The sequence below is a fragment of the Pteropus medius genome, unplaced genomic scaffold, assembly GCF_902729225.1.
Source record: "Pteropus medius unplaced genomic scaffold, Ma_sr-lr_union100, whole genome shotgun sequence".
NCBI lineage: Eukaryota > Metazoa > Chordata > Mammalia > Chiroptera > Pteropodidae > Pteropus > Pteropus medius.
Window position 1 is genome coordinate 6,130,954 of NW_024349505.1, and position 23,391 is coordinate 6,154,344.

The following is a 23,391-nucleotide window of genomic DNA, read 5'->3' on the forward strand; positions in this document are numbered from 1 at the left end:
AATCCTCCTGATTTATTCCTTCTAGAGTATAAACATGCAGATTTTTATCAGGATGAGAGAGAGTCATCTGGGCTATAAGGAAAATCTAAGGGGTTTCCTATATTAGTGTGGGCAGGAGGAGGTAGAAATATTTCTTTAAATGCCAAGTTTAGAAAAATTGGATGCAAAATGAATGGCCATCAATAGGTACAGGTTAAGAAAACTGTGGTACTGTCATACCAGGAGATACTATATAGCCTATAAAATCATGTTTTAGACCAACATATAATATACATAGAAAATGGTCATAATGTATGACTAAGTGAAAAAAATTCAGGCTATAAAATATGTGTAATGTGATAGTATTTTTATTAAAAAACCTCCTCATTACATGATTTCTATCTATAAATATTTTAGTTGTAAGACAAAGGATATGGTAGTAAGATAAACCAAGAAATAGATTTCTTTAAAAGTAAAACTAAAAAGTTGTCTTTTCAGAAAAATTGTGTTCCATCTCATGAGGCTAAATAGTCTTCCCAATCATTATAGGTTTTTGTTTTATATTTCTAATCTTTTCATCTGTGTGGCTCACAGATACTTTTGCCGTGGCTATTTGGCCAAATTAGGAAGCAGAGTGCAAGCCCCATGACACCAAGTTATCCAGTATGCTGCAGTGATTATCTCTGGCATAAACAAAAGAAATTTAAGGATTCTGGGGCCAGGAGGATATAAAATGAAGAAAGAAAGTGAGCAAGTTGCAAACATCTTTAGGAAAATAAAAGCACTTTTGTTTTATGCCTAACCTCAGAAGGAAGGCATCTATCATTCATTTCATCAAATATGAAAATGGCTATTGGTTTAAGATTGCTATAGATCTTTATTTTTTTCAAGAAGTGTCCTTGTAATCCTGGCTTTCAAAGAGTTATTTAAAAAATGCTTATCAATTAAAAAACAAAAAAACAAAAAACAGGTGCATCACATTATATAGTAATTTTTTAAATCATCCTCCACACTTGGTGTTTAGATGGTTTCCCTTATTCATTATCATAAATAATCCTGGCATCAAAACCCTGTACGTGAATCCAGTTAGGAAGATGTGCAAAAGGAACCAGGGCCCCTAAATAGAATAAGGACAGATACCCTAGTACCCTAGCAAGGAAACAGTACCATGAAATCTGTCCTCCATGGCATTAGTGCTGGTCAGGCAGAGAGAGGCAACATGAAGCACCCAGCCCAGGCAGCAAGGCTGAGATAAACAGGAGCTGGGGAGGGGAGGGGAAGCTTGTTTACTGGGCAGGAGTAAAGTGGAAGTGAGGGAGGAAATTTCTGAGCTTGTTTATAAAGCCACACTGGAGCTCAAATGCAAACAGGACACCATTTCTAATGGATGAATAAAAATCAATACTCCCCATCTACTGCACTTTTCCCTTGTCACCCTAACATACATGCAAAAAGAATTTTTAGGTTAAAATTTTAGGTTTGTAAGGATAGTAATGCTTTACCCCAACTCCAGGTAGTTTTAAGTGTTATATTTCTTGACTAGCTTAACATGTAATCACTCCAATTTCAGCCATTGGCCTGAAACACTTACTGAAGTAGCCAGTGATGAGAGTTTCATAAACACGGTGGTGGCTGAAATTGGCTTACATGTAGGATCTCTTCTAGTGTGTACTAACTAAATGGAAATTTTTATATTAAATCTGGAAAATTTTAGATCTTAACTTAAGAGATGATTGACTGTTTCACAGTGTAAATATTTTTAAGTAGGGAAGGGACACACCTAGTCAAAAAAATCTTTGTTTACCTTACTTGATTTATTATATTCAAACTGAGAAATGAACTTGAGTACCATAAACCAGAGAAAGTTTTGAGAAGATCTTAGCCTAGAGAAGAAGGATAAAAGAGATGTAACCAGAATACTAGGAAAAATAACATTTTTCAGAGGTGGGAGGAGTAAATCACAACAGTTATATAAAGTGAAAAATCTAAAAGACTTAAATTCCCCCCAAATAGAGTAATAGATGCAAAAATTTAGCACAAACATATCAAGATTTTTTAATGTAATTATTTCAAGTTATATTTTAATGAATGGGAAATTCTATGATGTCATGTTAAAAGGCATAACAAATGCAGATACTATACAACGTGATTTCAAACATGTAAAGTAAAATGTATATAGGAAAAAAGGATAAAAATATATCAATGTTATCAGTGGTGGTTTTTGGGAATTGAGTTACAGATGAGTTTTTTCCTTTACTTTTCTTTATTTTGCAATGTTTCTACTGTACATATATTACTTTTGGCAACTTGGGCAGGGGAGAAAGTTGATCTTTTTCCCCTTCTTCTAATCTCTTTTTCTAACTTCTTTTTAAGCCAGTAGTACTAGTAAAATTCTTTTTTTTTAGTTGTCTTCATAAATTTTCTGGCTGCTTACTATTTAGTGGACAAATTCTAGAAAAATGATGAGCTCTACCAAGGTTAGCATTAAAATGGTTGTCTCTGACTCAGTGACTTTTCATCTATGTCATTCATTGACTAACTCATACCGATACCTGGATTTATTTGTTTTCTTTTTTAATAAATGAATATATTGATACCCTAGTGAAAGATTAAGGTTTATACTGTTTACTTTGAAGTGAAAACTCAATAAACATGCCTTTGTTTTACCATGTTTTACATATTTAATAAAATCTTCTGAATTAGAAGCCCAATGTATTCCAATGGTGACAACTAAAAAGTATAATATTTTTCTTCCTTGTTTTCAGGTGTTTATTAAACTTTACCAATGGTCTGTCATTACTTTGGATTAATTTATAGATAGGAATTAACACCAGTAATAGAATTTGTAGACCAACAGACATGTTTTTAAAACACACCTTATATGAAACAAGCTTAGGTTTCTTCTCTATTTTTCAGACATCAGGAGGAAGAGGTTTCTTCTCCATGGAAAAAAAATTTATTCTTCTTATCCTAGAGTAAAGAAATATGCGAACAAGTTAAGTTTTTATTCTAGAGAAATACTTTTTAATCCCAACCCCATTTTAATCTAAATTTTATTTAATGTTTCCAACAGTATTTCAACTGGTAGAGCAGAAAGGAAAAGCCACACACCCATGTGACCCAGGGACCCAAGAATCCACTCCTCAGTCTTCTAGACCCTCGTTATTCAGAATATAGCATCTGAACAAGCTGCATTGGCATCACCTGGGAGCTCATTAGAAATGCAGAAGCTCAGACCCCACCCCAGACCTATTGTGTCAGAATCTGAATTGTGATAAGATCCCCCATGTGACTTGTAGGGACATTAAAGCTTGAAAAGCACTAGGCTAGACAACTTTTTATTGCTTTTGTTGTTACATGTCCCAGAATAAGAAGGCATTGATAAAAGTAAATGAATAAAACTTGTTAATATGATGAGAGTGAAACTTCTGTTTACAGTCTGTACTGGAAATGTGTTTTAAAACTATAATTAGATGATCATGGTTTTTAAATTTTAATTTTAAACGATGTGCATTAAATGTTAGAAAAGTCACAGCTACAATGATCATGTTCATTAGAAAGAGGAAAGAAGCACAAATGAATACAAAAATGATGACAGTGAGGATTGACTGAACTATCTAAAAGAAGTACACTTTACAGGAGAAGTTTTTGGAAATATTGTAATCCGTAGAAGACTCTTGTCGAAGGTGTCAGTTCCAAGGTATATATAAGACATGTGCAACTTTTCATGATTCACATACTCAAGTCAATAGGTTCCTTTGCTTTTTCCTGTATTGTTTGTATTCTGTTTAATTTAGCAGTCTCAAGTGGTGGGAAATCATATAGTTTTTTGGAGGGGAGACATATGTGAGTTAGCAGCAAAAGGATTTTGAAAATATAGTATGCATTCGACATATACTTCCTGGTTCACCATACATTGGTCATTCTTGTGACAGAGTGATTGAGCACCTACTCTCGCCAGGCTCCATGCTAAGTTCCAGATACACAGTGGTGAGTGAAAGAGACATGGTTCTTGCCTCCGAGTAGCTTCTGATAATATATAAATTACTGCTGATCAATTTTTGAAAAGTACCTGTGGAGTTTGTTCATCTATGGCATTTCCGCGCCTTGTACCTACCTTTTTTTCATTGCTAATAAGAAATGTCTAATCCTTGGTTATCAGTCTAATTCATATAGCTTGATTAGTTGTGATTTGTATAGCAGGTAATAGCACTTCATATGGCAAAATGCAGCTGGCAACTTACAGAAAAGAAGTTAAGATATATAACAATAAGTTACATACTGTAACATAATCACTGTAAGGGCTTGACATGGGTGGGAGATAGTGGGCTGGGGGTTGCTAGGAAGGTAGTATGGATAAGTAACAATGAGCAGGAGCCAGGAACAAGTTTTCTCCTAAATTGTATGGATGGAAGTAATGCAATTATGGTCAAAATGAAATACATTTAAAAAAAAAAAATCATATGTTCCCAATTGATGGATTGGGTAATCTATTAGACTTGTATGTCTTCACATGAAGGTAATTTGTTTTTCAAACCAATCTTATAACATAGCATTTAGAAAACTATTCATCTTTAAGTTGCTTTTTGAGTTTTCTTGGAACGATGGATTTACCCACTATAATTGAGACCTGACAAGTTGGGTGGAAAGTTGAAATAAATAGCTCCTAATGAGCAAGTGGCCCAGACTTAGGTTGAATCAACCATTACTTTAGGACACTGATATCTTTGTGGATTTTGAGTGCAGTCCCTCCCAGTTTCCTAACCCTGCATTCCTAGAGCCCTGGCATTTGTGCCTGTTTTAACCACCACCCACAACTGGTTCCACCCTTGTTTTCCAGTGACTGAATTCTCTGCTATGATGGTCCAGAGGTTAAGAGCACAGTCTCAGAAGTCAGATGCACACAAATTTGTAGTTCTGACCTCACTACCTCCTAGACATAGGATCTTGGGTCGTTATGTCTCTATGTCTCAGTTTTCTCATCTAGAAAATGGAGATCAAAAATCTCATCTCATGTGATCATATGGATGATAGAACTATATAAGACACTTACTGCCATATGTAGCACATGGTAAATGGTAGCTACTATTACTTTATTATTATTAAACCCAGGTTTCCAAACTGGTTCCTTTCTGCTACATGAAACCGCTTTGGTAGCAAATGGTTTTGTTTGTTTGTTTGTTTGTTTACCTTGTGTCTCAGTCTCTTAGTGGTTGTACTTTCTCCCAACTGAATTCCTATTCCAGAGGCTGTCTCCCTGGGCACCCTCTGCTTTTGTGGCACTTTTGCTGAGCCCCTACTCTACCCCGGGTTCAACAGACACCCAGCTCCTGGGCATTGTTTATCTCATAGAGGCAGAAGTGCCTCGCGGTTAAAAGCCAGGGGAGACTGGCTGCCTGGGTTCAAATCTCAGCACTTCTACTTACTAGCTGAGTGACTCTGGTAAATTATTCACTCTTTCTGTGCCTCCATTTTCTTATCTGTAAAATGATTTGTACCTGTTTCGTTTGATTGTTGTAAAGAATAAATAGATTATCACATATGAAGAACCTAGAATAATAAATGCTATATAACATTCGATATTATGAGTCATACCTTGGTACTTATCCACTTCTTTCTTCTCACTCTGGGGTAACCTCCAAAATGTAATGCTATTTTTATGATTTGTATACACCATCTCATGTCCCTAGACTATCCGGACACTGCTCATGTTTCCACCTCAAGACCCCTGCCTTTTCCACATTCTGTCACAGATGTTCCTGGCAGACACTAGCTGTGACAGTGAGGAATGAGTAATATTTTCTTCCAAACTTTATGTCTGTGAGGAACAGTACACTGGGCCCAACCTGGTAGCCTCTTATGTAAAATAGGCTGAAACTAAGAGAGCTGAGCAGAGCAGTTGCCTTATTCTTCCTTAATTCCCTCATCTCCCTCGCCCCATTTCCACCAGTAAACAAAGACCACCCGTCTGGAAGAAAGAGCAGTGCAAGACTCCTCCCCAGTTGAAGTCGACTGCCTTGCTAGAAAGTATTACGTGGATAAAAAGCAAAGGATAGTCAGGAGGATAACTCAGAGTATGAACTTCTATTGAATCCAGGGGGTAAATTGGTTAGCTGAACTGTTACTGTTCTATGATGAGGCAATGTGGCTAAACTCAAGGTAACCTGAGAGAAGTAAGTCAAAAGAAGACTGAATCTCGATTGAGAACTTTGAATAAAGTACACATCACTATTTTGTAAACTGTTTAGCATTCTCAGGGGCTTTAGTGGAAGTCAGGGGAATCGGTGGTAGTGGTGGGGGCGTGTCTTACTTCTCAGCCCTCCATGCCTCGAATAGTACTTGGCTTGTGGCAGTAAAGTGTTTCTGCTCTGCAGTCCTGGCTTCAAGCCTCCCACGGGGAGATTCCTTTTAATGCTCCAAATCCCTTCCAAGGCCACTGTTAATATTTTCAAAAGTAAGATATTGATTATTAGTTTATTCTTTTTATAGCACAAAATATTTAAAATATTTACTTGGTGATTATTTTTTCAGTCATTTGAATGGAGGTTTACTTGGTTTGATTAATCAAACCACCCAAGGTTTTTATTATTTCTTTAATCTTTTATTCTAGTTCATTCATTCAATTATTCTCTATGCAATTAAAACTCTACAGTGCTTAATTAGATAATTCAACTTGACCTTAAAGAAGTAGACAAAAAGCCAATATAGAAATATAAATAACAAAACATAAAAACACCAAGAATAAATAACGGTTTATATATAGACTTCATTCAGTCAACCTTATCTGATTCTGATACCTAGAAGTGCAAATATTTCAAAAGATAATAAAACCCAAAGTTATCACATTAATTTATCCAGTAGGTCCAACACTCTTTTAAAAGCCATGAACTAGGTGCTATTGAATCTTCCCTTGCAAGAAAAAATAAACTCACTGGAAGATACCATAACAAAATATTTGGAATGTGATGTCTATACATTTGCAAAAGCAAATTATAGTCTTAAATCCTGATACCATTCCATAAGTATGGGTTTAGTACTGGGCTTTTCTCCATATCTTAAAACCAATTACTTAGTTTGATTTCAGAGTTAGTCAACATACATTTGCTGTGTAGAAAACTGTGACTCAAGTCAAGTAAGGCAGTGAATTTGGGTTAGTGCCATAAATTGTTTTTCCCATTTCTGAAGCTGCAAAATTTGATGTCAAATGTTTTCCACAGATCCAAGGTTGCCCACTAGCATCCACATTGACATTTGATCTCTCCCTAAAATATTCTGTACCATGTAACAATTAGGGGCATGGCCTTCGAGTTTAGAGGAAATCGAGGTTTCGGTTTCTGCTCCACCACCTACCGCTTGTATGGTGTTGAGCAAGTTATTTAACCTACTATGTCTCAGTTTCCTCATCTTTGAAATGGGGATAATAATATCTATCTTAAAGGATTATAGAATTTAGATGAAATAAATAAAAAGTCCTTTGCACTCAATAAATAGTAGCTATTATTTTTACAGGGACAACAATTTTCCTGTTCAAGTATGGCCTCAGGCATGGTCACTGAGCTGACTCACTGACTTGAATGTCAATATTCGCCTGTCCTTCTCCTTCCTGAATGGAGCAGCTGAAGCTATCTGTCAAGATTAGTTTCTTCCCTCTTTTTCAAAGACCTTCAAGGAAAATACCACAATCTTCTGTTGACTTAAGAAAGTTTAAGCTGTTCTTTATATCTAACCTAAATCTTCCCCCACCATTCAAACCAGTTTCCTCTTCTTCTGTCCCATTTAAAGATAGAAGAGGGTTGCTCCCCAGCCTCTGGGCAGTAAACTGTCATATTTAGGAGTCCACAAATGTTTATTAAATATCCCCTGTGCACCACACCCTGTAAGAGACCAAGAAAATGGGTTTAGATTTGTTCTGAATTGTGGCAAGTTCTGGTAAGTGGAAAACAGTTTAAAATCAGGAGGCAGAACTATGTAGTAAAACGATATCAAATCAGATAAAAGAATTGTACTGGTCTAATTTAGTTGTGCTCTTTCAGATGCAATCACAAGTATAGCTGGAAGTTTACAACTTACTGGGAAAATACCTGAAATGTAAATGAAGATGCTCAGAAATGCATGAAAAAAAAAGTCAAAGCAAAATATAGTGATGCATAAATATTTACTGTTCTCAGAGATAGAGACTGCTGGAAAAAAATAGCACTACTTTGATCTGATATGATGTTTGAACGAAGAAGTTACGAAAGGTGATATGATCAGAGAAAAGGGTCTGAAAAAAAGCACAAATCCCTTTGAAGCAGATGCTTCTTTAAAGAGAAATCCAACTCCCTCTGCTCTGTACACGCCTAGAGGAGGAAGGAAGACAGAGGGGGAAGCAGGGCCCGAGTGACTTCAGTGTTGGCACACTTACCCTGAAAAGGGAAAAGCAGCAAGCAGAAGAGCAGGAATTAAATCCTTTCTTGAATCTCAGAATCTTCTAGAGATTCTTCTTTCTTCTTTTCTCATGGCCCCAACCCCTTCTACTCATAAACTTTTTTAGGTGTGTTTTTATCCTGAATTTTAAAGTTACTACACTATGCCTTTATGCTGGAAAGTTTAGTCAGTGAGACCTGGCCTGGTCTTTCAGGGAAGGTCAGCTCACCCTATAAAAATATTTTTGTTCCCTTTGGCTGTCTCGGGAATGTGAATAATGAACATCAGAGCTTAAAAGCCAGTTTAGAGCCATATCCTTTGTGTTAACAAGGTAGAGATTTAACCAGAGGAAGAAAAATTTAAGTAATTTAAATTTCTTTGGTGACTTCTAGGCTCTGTAATTATCTTGACATGCCTTTGCTGTCTAGTAAATTCCTTGCATATTGTAGGTACGTAAAACATTTTTTTTGACAGAATTATGAGTAACAAACATATCCACACTCACTGAGCAACATTTTATATTTTCTGAGTTAGTACTAAACATAATTAATAAGCCAGACTCAAAATTACATTAAGGCACATGTAGATACAAATTAATGGATTTGGCAGGACACTACTGAAATTCATCGAGAAAGGATATGTTGTGTAAAAGAAAACCAGTAAACTTCATTAATCAGATTTTTCATGACTCCTCAACCTCTGCAGGTTTTAGCCAGAAAAATACAAAAGCTCTTTGCAATTTGAAAGCATTAAATTAGAACTTTAATTTATTTTTACAAAGTCCTTTATAGAGGTTCTTAGAAATGTAGAAATAGTTTAAAGATAAATGGTAAAAATCAATGTTATTGTTCTATAATGCGTGTCTCACAATCTTACCTCTACTTTTTAAAAAGTTGTAAGGAAGAGAAAATCTTTCGGGAATCATTAAGAACATGTGAATGATGACGTTTGTTAATTTTTTCCTTATCCAGAAAGTTCTATAAGTTGCCCCAAATTCCATTTTCATTTGACAGAAAATCAGATCAGAAAATTGCATTTCCTTTTTTCAGGGTAATGAGAACCTTTCGTGTAGACCTTGGCCTATGTTCTTATGTGACAGGAACGTGTAATACCTTTGAAACCTCTGTTCTGCCTCAGATGTGGAACTAAACTGAGGCTGAAACTGGAGAAAATTGTGTCGATGTCAACTTTTTTTTTTTTTTTTAATAAAGAGAGTACTATTTGCTACCACTACAACTTTAAATCATTTCCCATATTTTAAAGAGAGCCAGTATAACTCAATGGTGAAGAGCAGAAACATCAGCTTCTGACAGGCCTGTATTCAAATATCAGCTATTTCACTGTGACAATGGGCAAGTCACTGTACCTTCCTGAACCTCAGCTTCCAGATCTGCAAAGTGGGAATAAGGGCACAGAATGGTTGCAGGAATTAAGAGAGATACTTTGTAAAAACTCTCATGTCTAGAAGACACACTTCAATGATAGCTCTTATAATAATAATTATTATTACCATTATCACTGTCATCATGATACAGACACCATTCACCCACTGCACTCCTCACCCCAGCATTCAGTGCTTCTTTCTGAGCCCACATGCCTCTGCATCAGGAGCCTGCTTTAGAGGCCTGGCAGCCCGTTTTTTTTCTGTGGTCACCGATGCCATTCCTTAGACCCAAGTATGGGATGCACAGTAATAACCATCTAGGACAACGTGGCCATTTCAGTGTCTCCACCTCTCGTTAACTGTTGTTACAATACAACCACAAGAACAGATGGGATAGCTCCTTCAGCGGAGGGTCCAGAAGACTGAACAGTTCTTTTTCTTTAGTCCCCTGTTATTACCCAAACAATAATATTCCAAAAGAAATGTTATATTCACTCTATTAAATGTCCATAAACCTAACTTCTGAATCTTTTCATTTTTGACCAATTTTATTCAACCCAAAGAGAAGAAACATTTGATCTTTTACCAGTTTCATTCAACCAAAGGAAAAGGAAAAGCAGCATAGAAATAATTTGAGTCCATTACTTCTGGAAACTTCCATAATTCTCATCCTTAGCTCAGTCACAAATAAAACATACTATAATTAAGTCGACTAACTTCAAGATCCCCCTCGTAATAGAATGTATAAGTTCTTCAGGACATTCACCCACATACTTTGCTATATGGTCATGTTTTGGTGCTTTATCAATGGTTGAAAGAAAGTTCAGTCTGGACATTTTTTGGAATCTCACCTTCACCAACCATATTATTATAAAAGCAATTGGATTGTTGAAAAATTCGAACAAACCCAACCAATACATACATAGCTACACAAATATGCTTGGATACATGCATACATCTTGGGTCCTCAGAATTTAGATAGACTTGGGTATATCTAAGAAATAGTATGTACAAAATCACAAAGTCACAAATTCAAGTATATATACATATATTTGTGCGTGTATGTATATGTGTGTGTGTATATATATACATACATATATACATACATACATATATATATGTATATCCAGAAAGTAAGAGAAGAATGAGGTCATTTTATTTTAATATCAAGAAATTTGAGGAAGAAATAAGGTTTAAAGAGCGAGCCATCAACTATGTCATATGTTGCAGCAATCTCAAGCCAGTCAAGGGTGGAACAGTATCCACTGGATTTAGCCATAATATGACACCAGAGACACTATAGTGAGTAGAAAGTCAATGGCATTTGGGGTCAGAACTGAATTTGGAATCCAGTTTTGCCACTTACTTAATATATAATCTTGGACAGTAAAAACCTCTCAAAATCTCAGTTTACCCACTCATAAAATGGTAATCATAATACCCACATCACATGGCTTTTATGAGGACTTGCGGTAAGCAAGATAAAGCCCCTGTCATCAGGTAGCTTATGTTCTAGGGGGAAGGATAGTTAATAAAGAAGTATACAAATAAATATATAATTTCAAGGAGTGATAGAAAAAGGAGAAAAAAGAAAGCAGTACAAAGGATTAGAGAGTAACTTGGGAAGGTGGGTAGTTTCTATTTTGACCTCGTGGAGAGGTTACCTCTGAGAAGGTGACATTTAAACTGATATTTGAATGAAGAGGGAGGAAGACATTTGTTTGTGAAGTGTCAAGGTCCTGAGGTGGAAATGGTTTTGGTATGTTCCAGAATATCACCAAGTAAGCCTAGGTGGCTGAAGTGGAGTGGGAAAGAATAAGAGATGAGTTCAGAGGGATGAGCTGGCCATACAGGGAGATTAAAATGTAGACAAAGAATAATAAGAAGGCATTGGAGAGTGTTGAGCATAGAGGTGATGTGTAGAGAATAGACTGTTGGGGACAACAGTAGAAGCTGATATAGGATGTTACTGCTGAGCCTGCAAGAGATGATGGAGGCTTGGACAAAGTTGCAGTTGGGGAGATTAAGGACATATTTCAAATGTAGATTCAATAGGATTAGCTGATGGACTGGATATGAAGTTAAAATATTTGACTTCTGGGTGTTTGGTTTAATCAACTGAGTGAATGGTGGTACCCATTGTTGAGATGGAGCAAACCTGTTGAAGAGCAGGATTTTAAAAGCTGAGACATAGAATAAGAGTCTTATTCTAGACATGTTAAGTTTTAGAGGCCTATTAGACATCCAAGTGGAAAGTTAAGTAGGCTTTTGGGATTTCAGGAGAAAAGCAGAGGCTAGGATACTAATTTTGAAGTCATTAGCTCAATAGGGAGTAATCACCCAGAGAGTGAGTATACATAGGGAAAAGGGCTTGTGTCTGACTTCTCCAAAGTTTAGAGGCTAGGAGGAAGGACAGTTGGCAAAGATAAGAATGAGTGGTGTGAGCAAAACCTGGAGATTGGAGCATGGGGACCTGAAGGCTAATTTAAGAAAGTATTTTTATTTTTTATTTATTTTTATTGTTATTTATACTTACAGCACCTGGTCTTCCTAGGTGGTCTCCCATCCAAGTACTAACCGGGCCGGATCCTGCTTAGCTTCCAAGATCAGACATTGAGCTTGTTAAGGATGACATGGCCATAGACCCTGAAATGTGGCTCCATTGGGGCACAAACCCAGGACCTTCTGCGTGTGAAGCAGATGTGCTAATTGCTACACTATGAAACCACATCCAGAGAAAGTATTTTTAAAAGGAAGGAGTAAACTGTTGTGACAGATGCTACAGAGAAGATGAATTTGATGAGTGTGTGGATTGTATTTGACCGTCAAGGTCATTGGATTTGTCCTTCAAGAGGAAAGTCATTTGCAAACTGGAAAAGAACAGTCTAACTGGAATGAGTAAAAGAGCAAACATTAAGAAGTGGAGACGATGGGTCAAGTCTTAATATATATAGGAGCAATACAAGTCCCTACAAGTTTTATGCAGAATTCTGGGTGTACATGACAAGCCATGTTTTCTAGGAAGAGAAGCCATAGCTTTCATCATATATTTAAAGGAGCATGTTCCTGAAACCCTGCACCAGCAGGTCCAGTGGCTGGCCCAGAACTGCCAACACTCTGAGATTAAGCTGGAAGGGCATGGCACCCTTTCTAGCCACTAGTTCCCTGTTGTGAACATGCACCTTCCAGTCATTTAAAAAAAGAAGAAAATAAATAGCAGTTTCTGTTTTCCATAAGTACAGTCCTTTTAAAACTTACCTTTACAGAAACCATTATTATCGGCTTTGAAAGATTTTTCTAGCCTAAAATAGCACCTCTGTGTAACCTCTAGTGGATGTTATAAAAATGCAGCCCAAGCATTCTCCTTTTATGTGAAAGTATTTTAAAAGATTACTTAGAAAAATAAATTTTTATAAACCAAATGATATTTCCTAATCATTTAGACTGTCTTATAATCAAATATATCCCAAAAGAACAATACAACATGCAACTAGTATATGACTTTCACATTTATAAATGTATAAATGAAAGTAAGCCCAAAATATAATAGTATATACTTAAAAAATATATCTATCTTTAACCAGCAGGGAAATGGGACATGTAGGCTGGGTTTCAGAAAAACAATTTAGTAGTCGTTCTGCATCCATTCATAGAGTTCAAACTAGACTTTAAACTTCCCTTCAAGATATCATAAGAACAAAATTGGCCATTTTGCTGCTCTTTCCTTTTGTAAGAATGAGTGATACAGAAGGCCTAAAAGGTGTCTTTATGGTTGGTTTTGAAATATAAAGAGGGAAAACATGTCATGGAGTCTGAAATGATGCACTCTGGGCCCGCAGCCTCTTGGGAATCCTTAGAGAATGTGGGCCTTACCTGCCAGATGTTCAATAATCCTAAGAAAATGTCAAGTTCTCTGACATTGGAGTCATGTCTCACAGTTCTTTTATTTCATCTGGTACCCATGAGGGTTTCAATAAAAACCTGATGATTTGAAGAGCATGAAGTATGAACCTAGTAATCATCGAGAAAGAACTGTGAAAATGAAGGTCTTGTGCAATTTCAAAATAACATCTGCAAGGGATTGTGGAGTTTCTAGAGTATATCCTTTTTTCAATGAACCATCAATGAGAGCCATCAATGCCCAGACTGTATAACTCATATACCATGTGTATATACAATAAAATCCTTAGATGAGTTGACCTATTTAAATGACTTATTGTTCTGGGTCAGTGATTTGCAAAGTGGTGTTCCTGGACCAGTAGCATCGACATCATCTGGGAACTTGGTAGAAATGCAAATTCTTGAACCCTGACTCCAGAGCTACTAAGCCAGTTACTACTCTAGGGATGGGGCCCAGCAATCTACTTTTAACAGGCTCCCAGGTAATTCTGATAACATCTAAACTTTGGGAACCACTATTATTGGTCATACCTATATTGATAAAGATTTAACATGTTATCGTGCTTTACAGGCACTTGGAAAAAATTCTGCTTATCGTTAAATAAAATAACCCCACCAAAAATGTAGGACAGCAATATAGATACTGATACCTAGCTCATTTTTTTCTTAAATATAAGAGTTTATTTAGGCATAGGCAAAATAATTATAAAATTCACCCAAGAATTTCCCAAAAGACCCATTTTTCTTTTGGTAGTCACAGTTTTGTAATAAATAATCTCTCTGCCATCAAATAGGCAATTTCATATTCATTCACAAATATAGTTCATTTGTCACTGAGATTACCTGCAGGTGGATTTTTAATGTGGCATTCATCTCTCTTAATATAAAGTTCTTCTTCCAGTACTTCCTTAATTCTCTTATGTGGCTCACAATATAAAAATTTCTTCCCTATAAAGACATTAACAAAATTGGTTACATATCATAAATTATTCCCAACCTTCTAGCCATTACACCTATACGAATAACTATTTTTTTTTAAAAAAGACATATCCTTCTATACAAATGCAAAAGATTTACTCTGTAAACTCTATTTTGGGAAAATCTCAGTCATTGTAGTTTCTGTTCTTTTGGGACTTCAGACTTTCATATAATTCCTGAACTTTGTGGGTAAGTTTAAGATACTTTTTTAAGGTATTATAAAGAAATACATGGTGTTTTCTTCATTAGCTTCAAGAAAACTTTCATTTATTCAATAAACTCTTATTAAAGATCTACTCTATATCAGGCATTTGAGTAGGAGCAGAGGACAGAACAATGAATAATTCAGATGTGAGCATGGAGTCTGCAATCCAGATATATAACAGAACAGCCTCAGCATTATTTAATCATCATTTTAAAAGACTGAATCTGAATTGTAGTAGTGAACCACTTATGGGTGTATGACTTTATCCTGGCCCCTAAATCTGGCCCTATAGGACACCAGTGCTACGTGGAGGACTGTATTATACATTCTGAATACCTTAGCTATATTTCTTCTGCTCTGTGCTATCTCACCCTGCCTATCTCTGCAGTCTCTCCTCTCAGCCTTTCTCTATTGCTCTCTGAGTTCCCACATGGCCTTTCTGCCCATTCTCACATTGAAGCCTTTGTATATTTTATTTTCTCTGCCTGAACCGCCTTTCTCCTAATTTTTTTGGGGGGCGGGGGGAGGGCTGGGTAACTTCTCAAATTTCAGGCGTAGCCTTAAATTTAAATTCTTTAGGAAAACTTGCCCTAACTCCACAAATCTCAAAATGCCCCTGGTTACTTCTTCTCATAGTACTCTCCTCTTTTCTTTCATTTAATTTATTGAAATTTAGATATAATTTCATTTACTTTATATATAACTACTTGCATAACTATTAGTGTAATATATGTCTTCCTTACCAGACCATAAATATCCTAAGAGCTGGGATGTTGTCTGTTCTGTTCATCAGAGTCCTAAAACAGAGCTTGGTGCAATAATAGGCACTCAGTAAGTGTGTGTTCAAATAGAAATAAGTATTGTTAAATTTGACTGAGCTGAAAGACTTCTGTGCACAGGACTACCCGTTCAGACTGGTGGATGTCAGGGAACCAGTAGTTCTAGTCTCACTACTCAAAAGCTCAATTCAAAGAACTGTGGAAAACCTAAACCACCAAATACTTCAGCTATTTAAGATTTGACATTATACTCAGAAGGATATGACAGGTGTCTCATCTTTTCCAGACTAACCAATAAAGGACACAAGTGAATAAATTTGGCTTGTGGGCAGATTGGGCCAAATGGGGCAAGATATCTGGCGTGGTCCTGGGTCACTCCTGGTCATGAAGACCCAAGGACACTCTTATCCACAGACAAGGTAGAACTAGATAGTTATTGGGTCTCATTCGTTTCCCAGAAGTTAGGAGTCATATGAATGAGAGATGGGGTTAGCATTACTCCAGCTTAACTCTGATTTAAACTTTTTTGGTTAAATCATGATCTGCAGGCAGAAAAGGGTTTAAGAAATGTGGCTAAGAGGAAAGAAAACCCTATAAGAGGTCAGTAAAGAGAAAGAGATCACTTCTAAGCAAATTTCAGCCCTGCTGCTATAAGAATTTACAGAGGAAATCACTGAAGGTTTTGAGGAACTGTCAAAAATGAGAGTAGAAAAGAGTTAGTATAGGCAAATATTCCCTAATCTGCTCCTCCCCTCAAAAACACCTGGGGCCGAGAAGAAGCAGAAGAAGAAGAAAAAAAGAATGGGAGAGCAGAAAGGTGGGAGAGAGGAAGGGAGAGAAAAATAAAGAAAAAATTTTTATAAGTTAACATAGCAGCTTAATGTTGATCTTCACCAATATTTTTAATGGATTGGTCAACAAATTGATTGTGAGTATAGACCATGAGGAGCTATGACCTTTAAGTGTAAAGGACTGCTGAAAATATTATTCCAGACTAAACTGCTTTCTTCTGTTAAGAGTTAATAACAATTGGCACAATTTATTGAATGCTACCATGCCCTAGGCATGTTATATATATTATCTTTCTTTCTCACAATCACCCTTTGGGCAGATATAATTATTCTTATATTATAGGTGAAAAAGAAACTCCAAGAAGTCACAAAACTCATAATAAAAATTAAAAACCATGTCTACCTGACTTTCTGACACCCAAATTACCAAACTAGCTAGATTAGAGAGATGTAGCCACAATGCATCTGGATTTCAGCAAGGCATTTGATAAAGTGTGTTTGTAGGAGGCAGAATGTCCATGCAAAAGAAGCTGGTTGACAGATCAAGGGCTCCTAGAAACTACTTGGAACTGTTGGGATCAGCATCTAATTTGCTAATTTGGATATAGGAACTGCCAGCAAACTCATCCAATATGAGAATGGCACAAACTTGGTGAATGGCAAACACAGGACTCAAAGGGCTACTTCTATACCTGGAATGCACTGCTGAAATCTGTAGGATGGTATTGATAGAGATAACTGTAACAACTTGTGCTGAGGATAAAATAAATGCGTAAGTATAGGATAGAAAAGGCCTGGTTCAAATATTTTCAGTTGAACGAAGAAGGAAAGAGAAGTTATGGATGGCACAGACTGCATTTGTTATATGTTTTAATAATATAAAGTGTCTGCCAAAACAGCTAATCTAATTTTGGATCCATTTAATAGAAGTATAATGTTTAGATCAAAGGAGGTTATAGTCCCACTACACTATTCTAATCTGATCATACCTAGAATACTGGATTCAGTGATTTAATAAACTGGAGAATGTTGGAAGAAGTCAGCCAGCAAATTATTTGAAAGGTAATATTGAAGTCTATGAAAGCTGTGGTGGGTGCTCAAATAGCCACCTTTATGTAATTCAAGGATGAAATTATATAACTTCAATGGGAAAAAAACCACACTTTTTCTGTGTATATTTGAGAACAGATCTGTGATTAGGAAGTAGAAGCTATAGAGAGACTGAAGATCTTTCTAAAAAATAGAGACTGAACACTCTTCAAAAAACATTTGAAAATTGAACAAGTGCTTCGTGTGGGTGTGAACAGCCTGTCTCTACTTCGTCTGAGGCCCTAAAAGGAGGTTTTCAGGGAGGCTGTCGCAGGAACTCTTTGTAGGCTGGGACCCTGACTTTGTGAGCTCCAGAAAGCTGGGACACCTGCCTGAATTCATTATTTATTTCCCTGCAACTTGCCCAATGCTCGGCATGCAATAAGGACTCAATATTCGTTGAGTTGATGAATGATTCGTTGAGTGAATGATTAATTCCATCTTTTACTCCTACAGTCACGTTATTAAGGAACCTTTTAAATTCTAGCATCTTTAATGAGAAAATTCCCAGATAGAATTTTAAGTCGGAATGAGGAATTACTTAAATACACCGAATACTTAAATATACTGAATTTAGTTGTTCTAAGTAAGGCCTCTGCATGCTGTTGATAATAATAAAAGGAATGAGGTATCATAAGCAGTAATATTGGGACTGATGCTGAGGGAAGAGCTCCTTTCATTAGAAGGCAGCCGTCCTGCCTCTCCTTGACGAGGTCTGGCAGGAGGAGGATGTGTGGTCCCGAGGCTCCAGAGGTGAGCCGCTTCAGCCCAACCCTCCCTGCTGGGGCCTGCAGTGCACACTGGAGCATCCAGAACGGAGAATGCTCTCTAGAGAGGCAATCAAGGAGGCGCTGCAGAAGGCCTGGAAACAGCTCGCATTCCTCTTTGGCCTATTATTTTCACCATCATCATTCCTTAGCACTTGCTGAAAACCTGTGCTGCGCCAGGGGCTGTGACATATCTGTAAATTCATGGAACGATAATGGATGAGCGCTGCGACCTGGCGCAGGCTCAAGTTACAACCACGTCGGTTGTGGCTGTGGACCAGAACTGCCTTTACTTATTTAAATATTATTTGTGCGTTTGGCAGGGCAGGGAGGAAACAGAGGTGTTAAAATGTGGCCCATAATTGTGAGAGTCTAAATGGATCCGGTAATAATTTATGGACTGAGAGTTCAAGAGATGGGAGTTTAAGTATTTTACATATTTCTCCAGCACTGAGTGACCGTGGGTAAGTCAATTCCTTTCCTCCAGTCTAGATCTCAGTTTCCTGGTCTGTAAAATGAAGGAACTGGCAAAAATGATCTACATGCTTCCATGTGTATAAAATTTATATATATTATAAATTCATAGATAACAAAATATATAATATGTATTATAGTACATGTAATATGTAATAAAATATGTAATACAACATTTTAATATATAAAAACATAATATGTAATAAAACAAAAAATATTATAATAAAATTTATAATGTATATTTAATTGTATATGAAATTTAAATTTATATTATATATACCTTTTTATAATTTCGTATTTTTATAAATTTTTATATCTTCATATATACAATTTGTTTCAATACCTTCTAGGCCGACGCCACTACCAATTAAGTCGGAGGCTACCTGGGCTCAGGTAGCGTTTAGTGAAGGAAAGCTTGGGAAAATGGACCGGATTCTTTCTGCCACCATGCCATCACCTCTGCCTCTGCCAATACGGCAGCTTCAACCCCTCCCTCCAAAACCTTTGCGGCTTAAGTTTCCGGTTTCCCCAAGTTTCCTCTTCTACCGGTTCTCCCTCGATTCCCCTTTCACCCGTTCTCCACATCGCACCTCCCTCTGCGCAGATTCGAGGGGAACTCACACTGTTTGCGGGACTCCTGGGGGCTGCCGACGCCCGGCTCTACGCGCGTCCCGCACCCCAGCTGGGTCAGTTGCCGAGGCTGCTCCGCGTCGCGGCCCGCCTCGGGAGCAGCCACGGTAGTCACCACTATCGCGTCCTCCCCTCTCATTCCGGAGCGGTCTTCGCTGCTGGCCTTCTCTGCTCCACTGGCCGCGGCCAGAGAATGCGAGGCGTCTCCGGTCGCCATGGTGACTATGGATCCTCCCCGCCCCCAGCAGCTCTCAGCCGGCTTCTCGCCTGCCTCAGGTGTCCCGCGCGCCCAAGAAGGCGCTGAAGTGAGGAAGCTGCTATTAGTAACTGACCAAAGCAAAGGACCTGCCATTATCTCTATTTTGTTCCTCAGACCAATTTCGCAAGAGAGACTTTACTATTCTAGGAAAAATGCGATTCACAAAAGCTAAGGAAATTGTCTGAGGTCATACAGCTAGGAAGTGGCGCAAGCCGGAATCCGAATTCAGAAAAGTCTGACACTAAAGCCCAAAGAATAGATCACCACCTGGAACAGGTAGGGGCGGGGAGCAGGAACTGAAAAGGTGAGTTCAAGGTAAGGTCGCTGGTTTCACGCCGTGTTCCGCTTGTTGTGTCCTGTTCTTTGCTACACACACAACGTGATCGAACACAGGAATGTTGAGGATTCTCAGCCTTCGGATTGTAAGTTATTATTATTGATTATTAAACAATTCTTGTAGTTTTCAAGCACGTTTGTATTCACAATCTATTTCAATCCGTATAATAAATTTCATGAGGAAATTAAATTCAGAAAAATTTGATTTGAATAGCAAATGGGAAAATCTAGAGTTTGATTTGGATTACGAGGTTGCTTTTGTTTCGTTTTTGCAGCCATTTAAAAAAGTGAATTATGTTGTGTTAATTTATGAAAGCTAATTGTGCATTATTTTTCAGAGTTAAATAATTCTACAAGACTCATTATCAAATTCAGGGGACCCTATCTGCCTTCATTTCATGCCAGAGGCAACCACTTTCACCTCTTTTGGCTGATAATTCACTATTTACAACCATATAATCAAATGCTGATTTTGCTGCTTTTTATATTTTTCTATTTTAGGTATTATATGTTGATTTCCTACTGTGGAAGATGATAATTTAACTCTCATGCTTATCACCTCACATCTACTTATTACCCTTTCAAACTAATAATGATAAGATAAAATTTTGACTGGAGCATTTACATTGCTATGACTGTGTAAACTCTAGTCATAGCTGAGTTATGTAATATATGGTCACTTATTCTCTCTTCATGACCTCAGAATTACCTGGAGTTAATAATTTCCTTGTTTTTCTAATTTGCTTGATTGTTAATGTCCTTATCACAAATTAATTTCCAAACTCTTTTTATCCTTGTGTAAATCTCTTACTATGTTCGAACATATGAGGAATTCTATCATTTTTTCTAAAAAGGCCCTTCTAGAGAGACTTCTGATCTGCTCCAGTCTGCACTGGATGCTCTCTAGAACAGTAGTTGCACAGCTGTTGTATAAGGATTTCGCTTCACCATCATGCCTCTCTCTTGTGTTGGATCCCTTATTTATGGAACTCATCTTTTTCTTTCTTAGTTTATTTACTCATTTGGTAGAGCATGTCTCCAGTAGCCCTTTAAGAAATGATTTATGGGAGATAAAATGTCTAAATCCTTACAGGTTTCCAAGAGTCTTTATTTTACTGTCTACTAAAGTGGAGCTCTAACTGTATAAGGAACTCTGGATATAGAAAATCATTCTTCTTCAGAATTTTAAAGTCATTGCACCTTTTGTCTTCTGGCATTCACTGCTGCCACAGAATTCTGCTGCCATTCTATTCCAGACCCCTGGTCTAGGACCAGTTTTTTTTCTTTCTAGTAACTTGGAGGATCTTTTCTTTGTCCTCTGTGTTCTGAAATTTCATGATGTTACAACTTGATATGGGCCAAATTTTCAACCATTTTACTAGACAGACATCAGATCATTTCAACCTAGAAACTCATGTCCTTCATTTTAGAGAATTTTTCTTGAATTATTGCAATTTCTTTGTTTTCTCTGTTCTCTCTGGGACTCCTGTTATTGGTATGCTAACTATCCTGATTTCTCTGATCAGGAGAAATATTTTTTTTCCTATTTTATATCTGTATTTTTGCACTATTTTCTGGGAGAATTCCTCAAAACTATTTTTTAAACGTTCTATTTTTCATTTCTGATATCATGTTTTTAACTTCTCAGAGCTCTCTAAATATTCTCTTTCATATAACACCTTGGCCTTATATCATGGATGTAATATCTCTCTGAGGATATTAGTGATATTTTTCATTTCCAACTTAATTTTCTCCTTGTATAATGCTGCTTCCTAAAATTTACCTGTTCCTGTTTGTTTTGGTCTCTTAGCTTTCCTCAATCTTCATGTGATCCTTGACTTTCTTGCCCTATCTAGTACTGAAGAATAAGAATCTAGGCATACAGGTGAGACTTACTGGTGGGTAATCTGTTTGGGCTGTTTAGTTGAGGAACCCCTGATATCAGTACTTTAAAATCTTATCTCTTTAACTGCTCTGATTCCCCATGGGGTAACTCCAGTCCTCCTGCTGGAGGGTATCAGTATGGTGCCAGCACCCTGGGAAATGAGTGGGAGAACTGAAGAGTCAACATGAAGTATATAAGTATTCATGAAATTCCCCCATTTCAATATGGTGGTCTTGCCCTCAATTGTGCTTTGTACCTTCCAGTCTAGAGAGCCTTTTGGACTTCCTCCAGATAATTACTTCCAGTCATCATCTGGGGTGGGGAGCATCTATATAGTTGCTCAGAATGAGGGAACTGGAGGTCTAACTGCTTTATATTTATTGTGATAAAATATAGATAACAAAATTTCCTATTTTAACCATTTTTAAGTATACAATTCAATGACATTAAATATATCCGCAATGTTGTATAGCCATCACCATTATCCATTTCCAAACGCTTTTCATTATCCCAGATACTCTGTATCCATTAAACCCAAATTCTCCATTTCTCTCTCTCTCAACCCATGGTAATCTCTATTCCACTTTCTGCCTCTACAAATTTGACTTTAGGTACGTCTTATAAGTGGACTCTTAGAGTGTTTTCACTTTTGTGTCTAGCTTATTTCACATAGCATAATGTTTTTAAAGTTCATCTATGTTGTAGCACGTGTCAGAATTGCATTCTTTTTAAAGGTCAAATAATATTGCATTGTATGTATATACCACATTTTGTCTATCCGTTGTTGGACTTTTGGATTGTTTCCACCTTTTGCCAATTGACAATAATGCTGCAATGAATATTGGTGTACAAGTTATTTGTTTGAGTTCCTGCTTTCAATTCTTTTGAAAATATACCCAGAAATGGAATTGCTGGATATGGTAATTCTATGTTTAACTTTTTGAAGAACAATCAGACTTTTTCAAGTGGTTGCACATTTTACATTCCCACCAGCAATGCACAAGGCTTTCAATTTCTCTACATCCTTGCTATCATTAGTTCCTTTCCTTTCCTTTATTTTCCTTCCTTCCTTCTTTCCTCCTTCCCTCCCTTTCTTTCATAATAGCTAGCTATCCTAATTAGTGTGAAGTGTATCTCTTTGTTGTTTTCATTTGCATTTCTCTAATGACTAGTGTTGTTGAGTATCTTTTCATGTGCTTACAGGCTATTTGTATATCTTCCTTAGGGAAATGTCTAGTTAAGTATTTTGCCCATTTTTGAATTGTGTTTATAAATATTTTTCTCCCATTCTATGGGTTGCCTTTTCACTTTGCTGATAGTGTCTTTGATTTTAAAATGTTTTAATTTTAATGTAGTCCATTTATCTTTTTGTTTCATACCTATGCTTTTGGTGCCATATCTAAGAAATCTTTGCTAAATTCAACACCATGAAGACTTTTCCTCTGTACTTTCTTCTAAGAGTTCTAAAGTTTTAATTTTTACATTTAAATCTTTGACCATTTGGAGTTAATTTTTGTATTAACATTATA

At 36.9% G+C, this 23,391-nt stretch overlaps 1 protein-coding gene across 1 annotated transcript; it reads right to left on the reverse strand.

Moving 5' to 3' along the window:
• Positions 1–348: 348 nt before the first annotated feature.
• CUNH11orf97 (chromosome unknown C11orf97 homolog) lies at positions 349–19,663 on the reverse strand. The gene is made up of 4 exons (XM_039882019.1): positions 19,374–19,663; positions 14,513–14,617; positions 6,290–6,415; positions 349–2,949 (listed from the first exon to the last, which is right to left on the reverse strand). The coding sequence occupies exons 1-4, from the start codon at positions 19,597–19,599 to the stop codon at positions 2,945–2,947; spliced, it is 462 nt and encodes a 153-aa protein (XP_039737953.1). The 5' UTR covers positions 19,600–19,663; the 3' UTR covers positions 349–2,944.
• Positions 19,664–23,391: the final 3,728 nt, after the last annotated feature.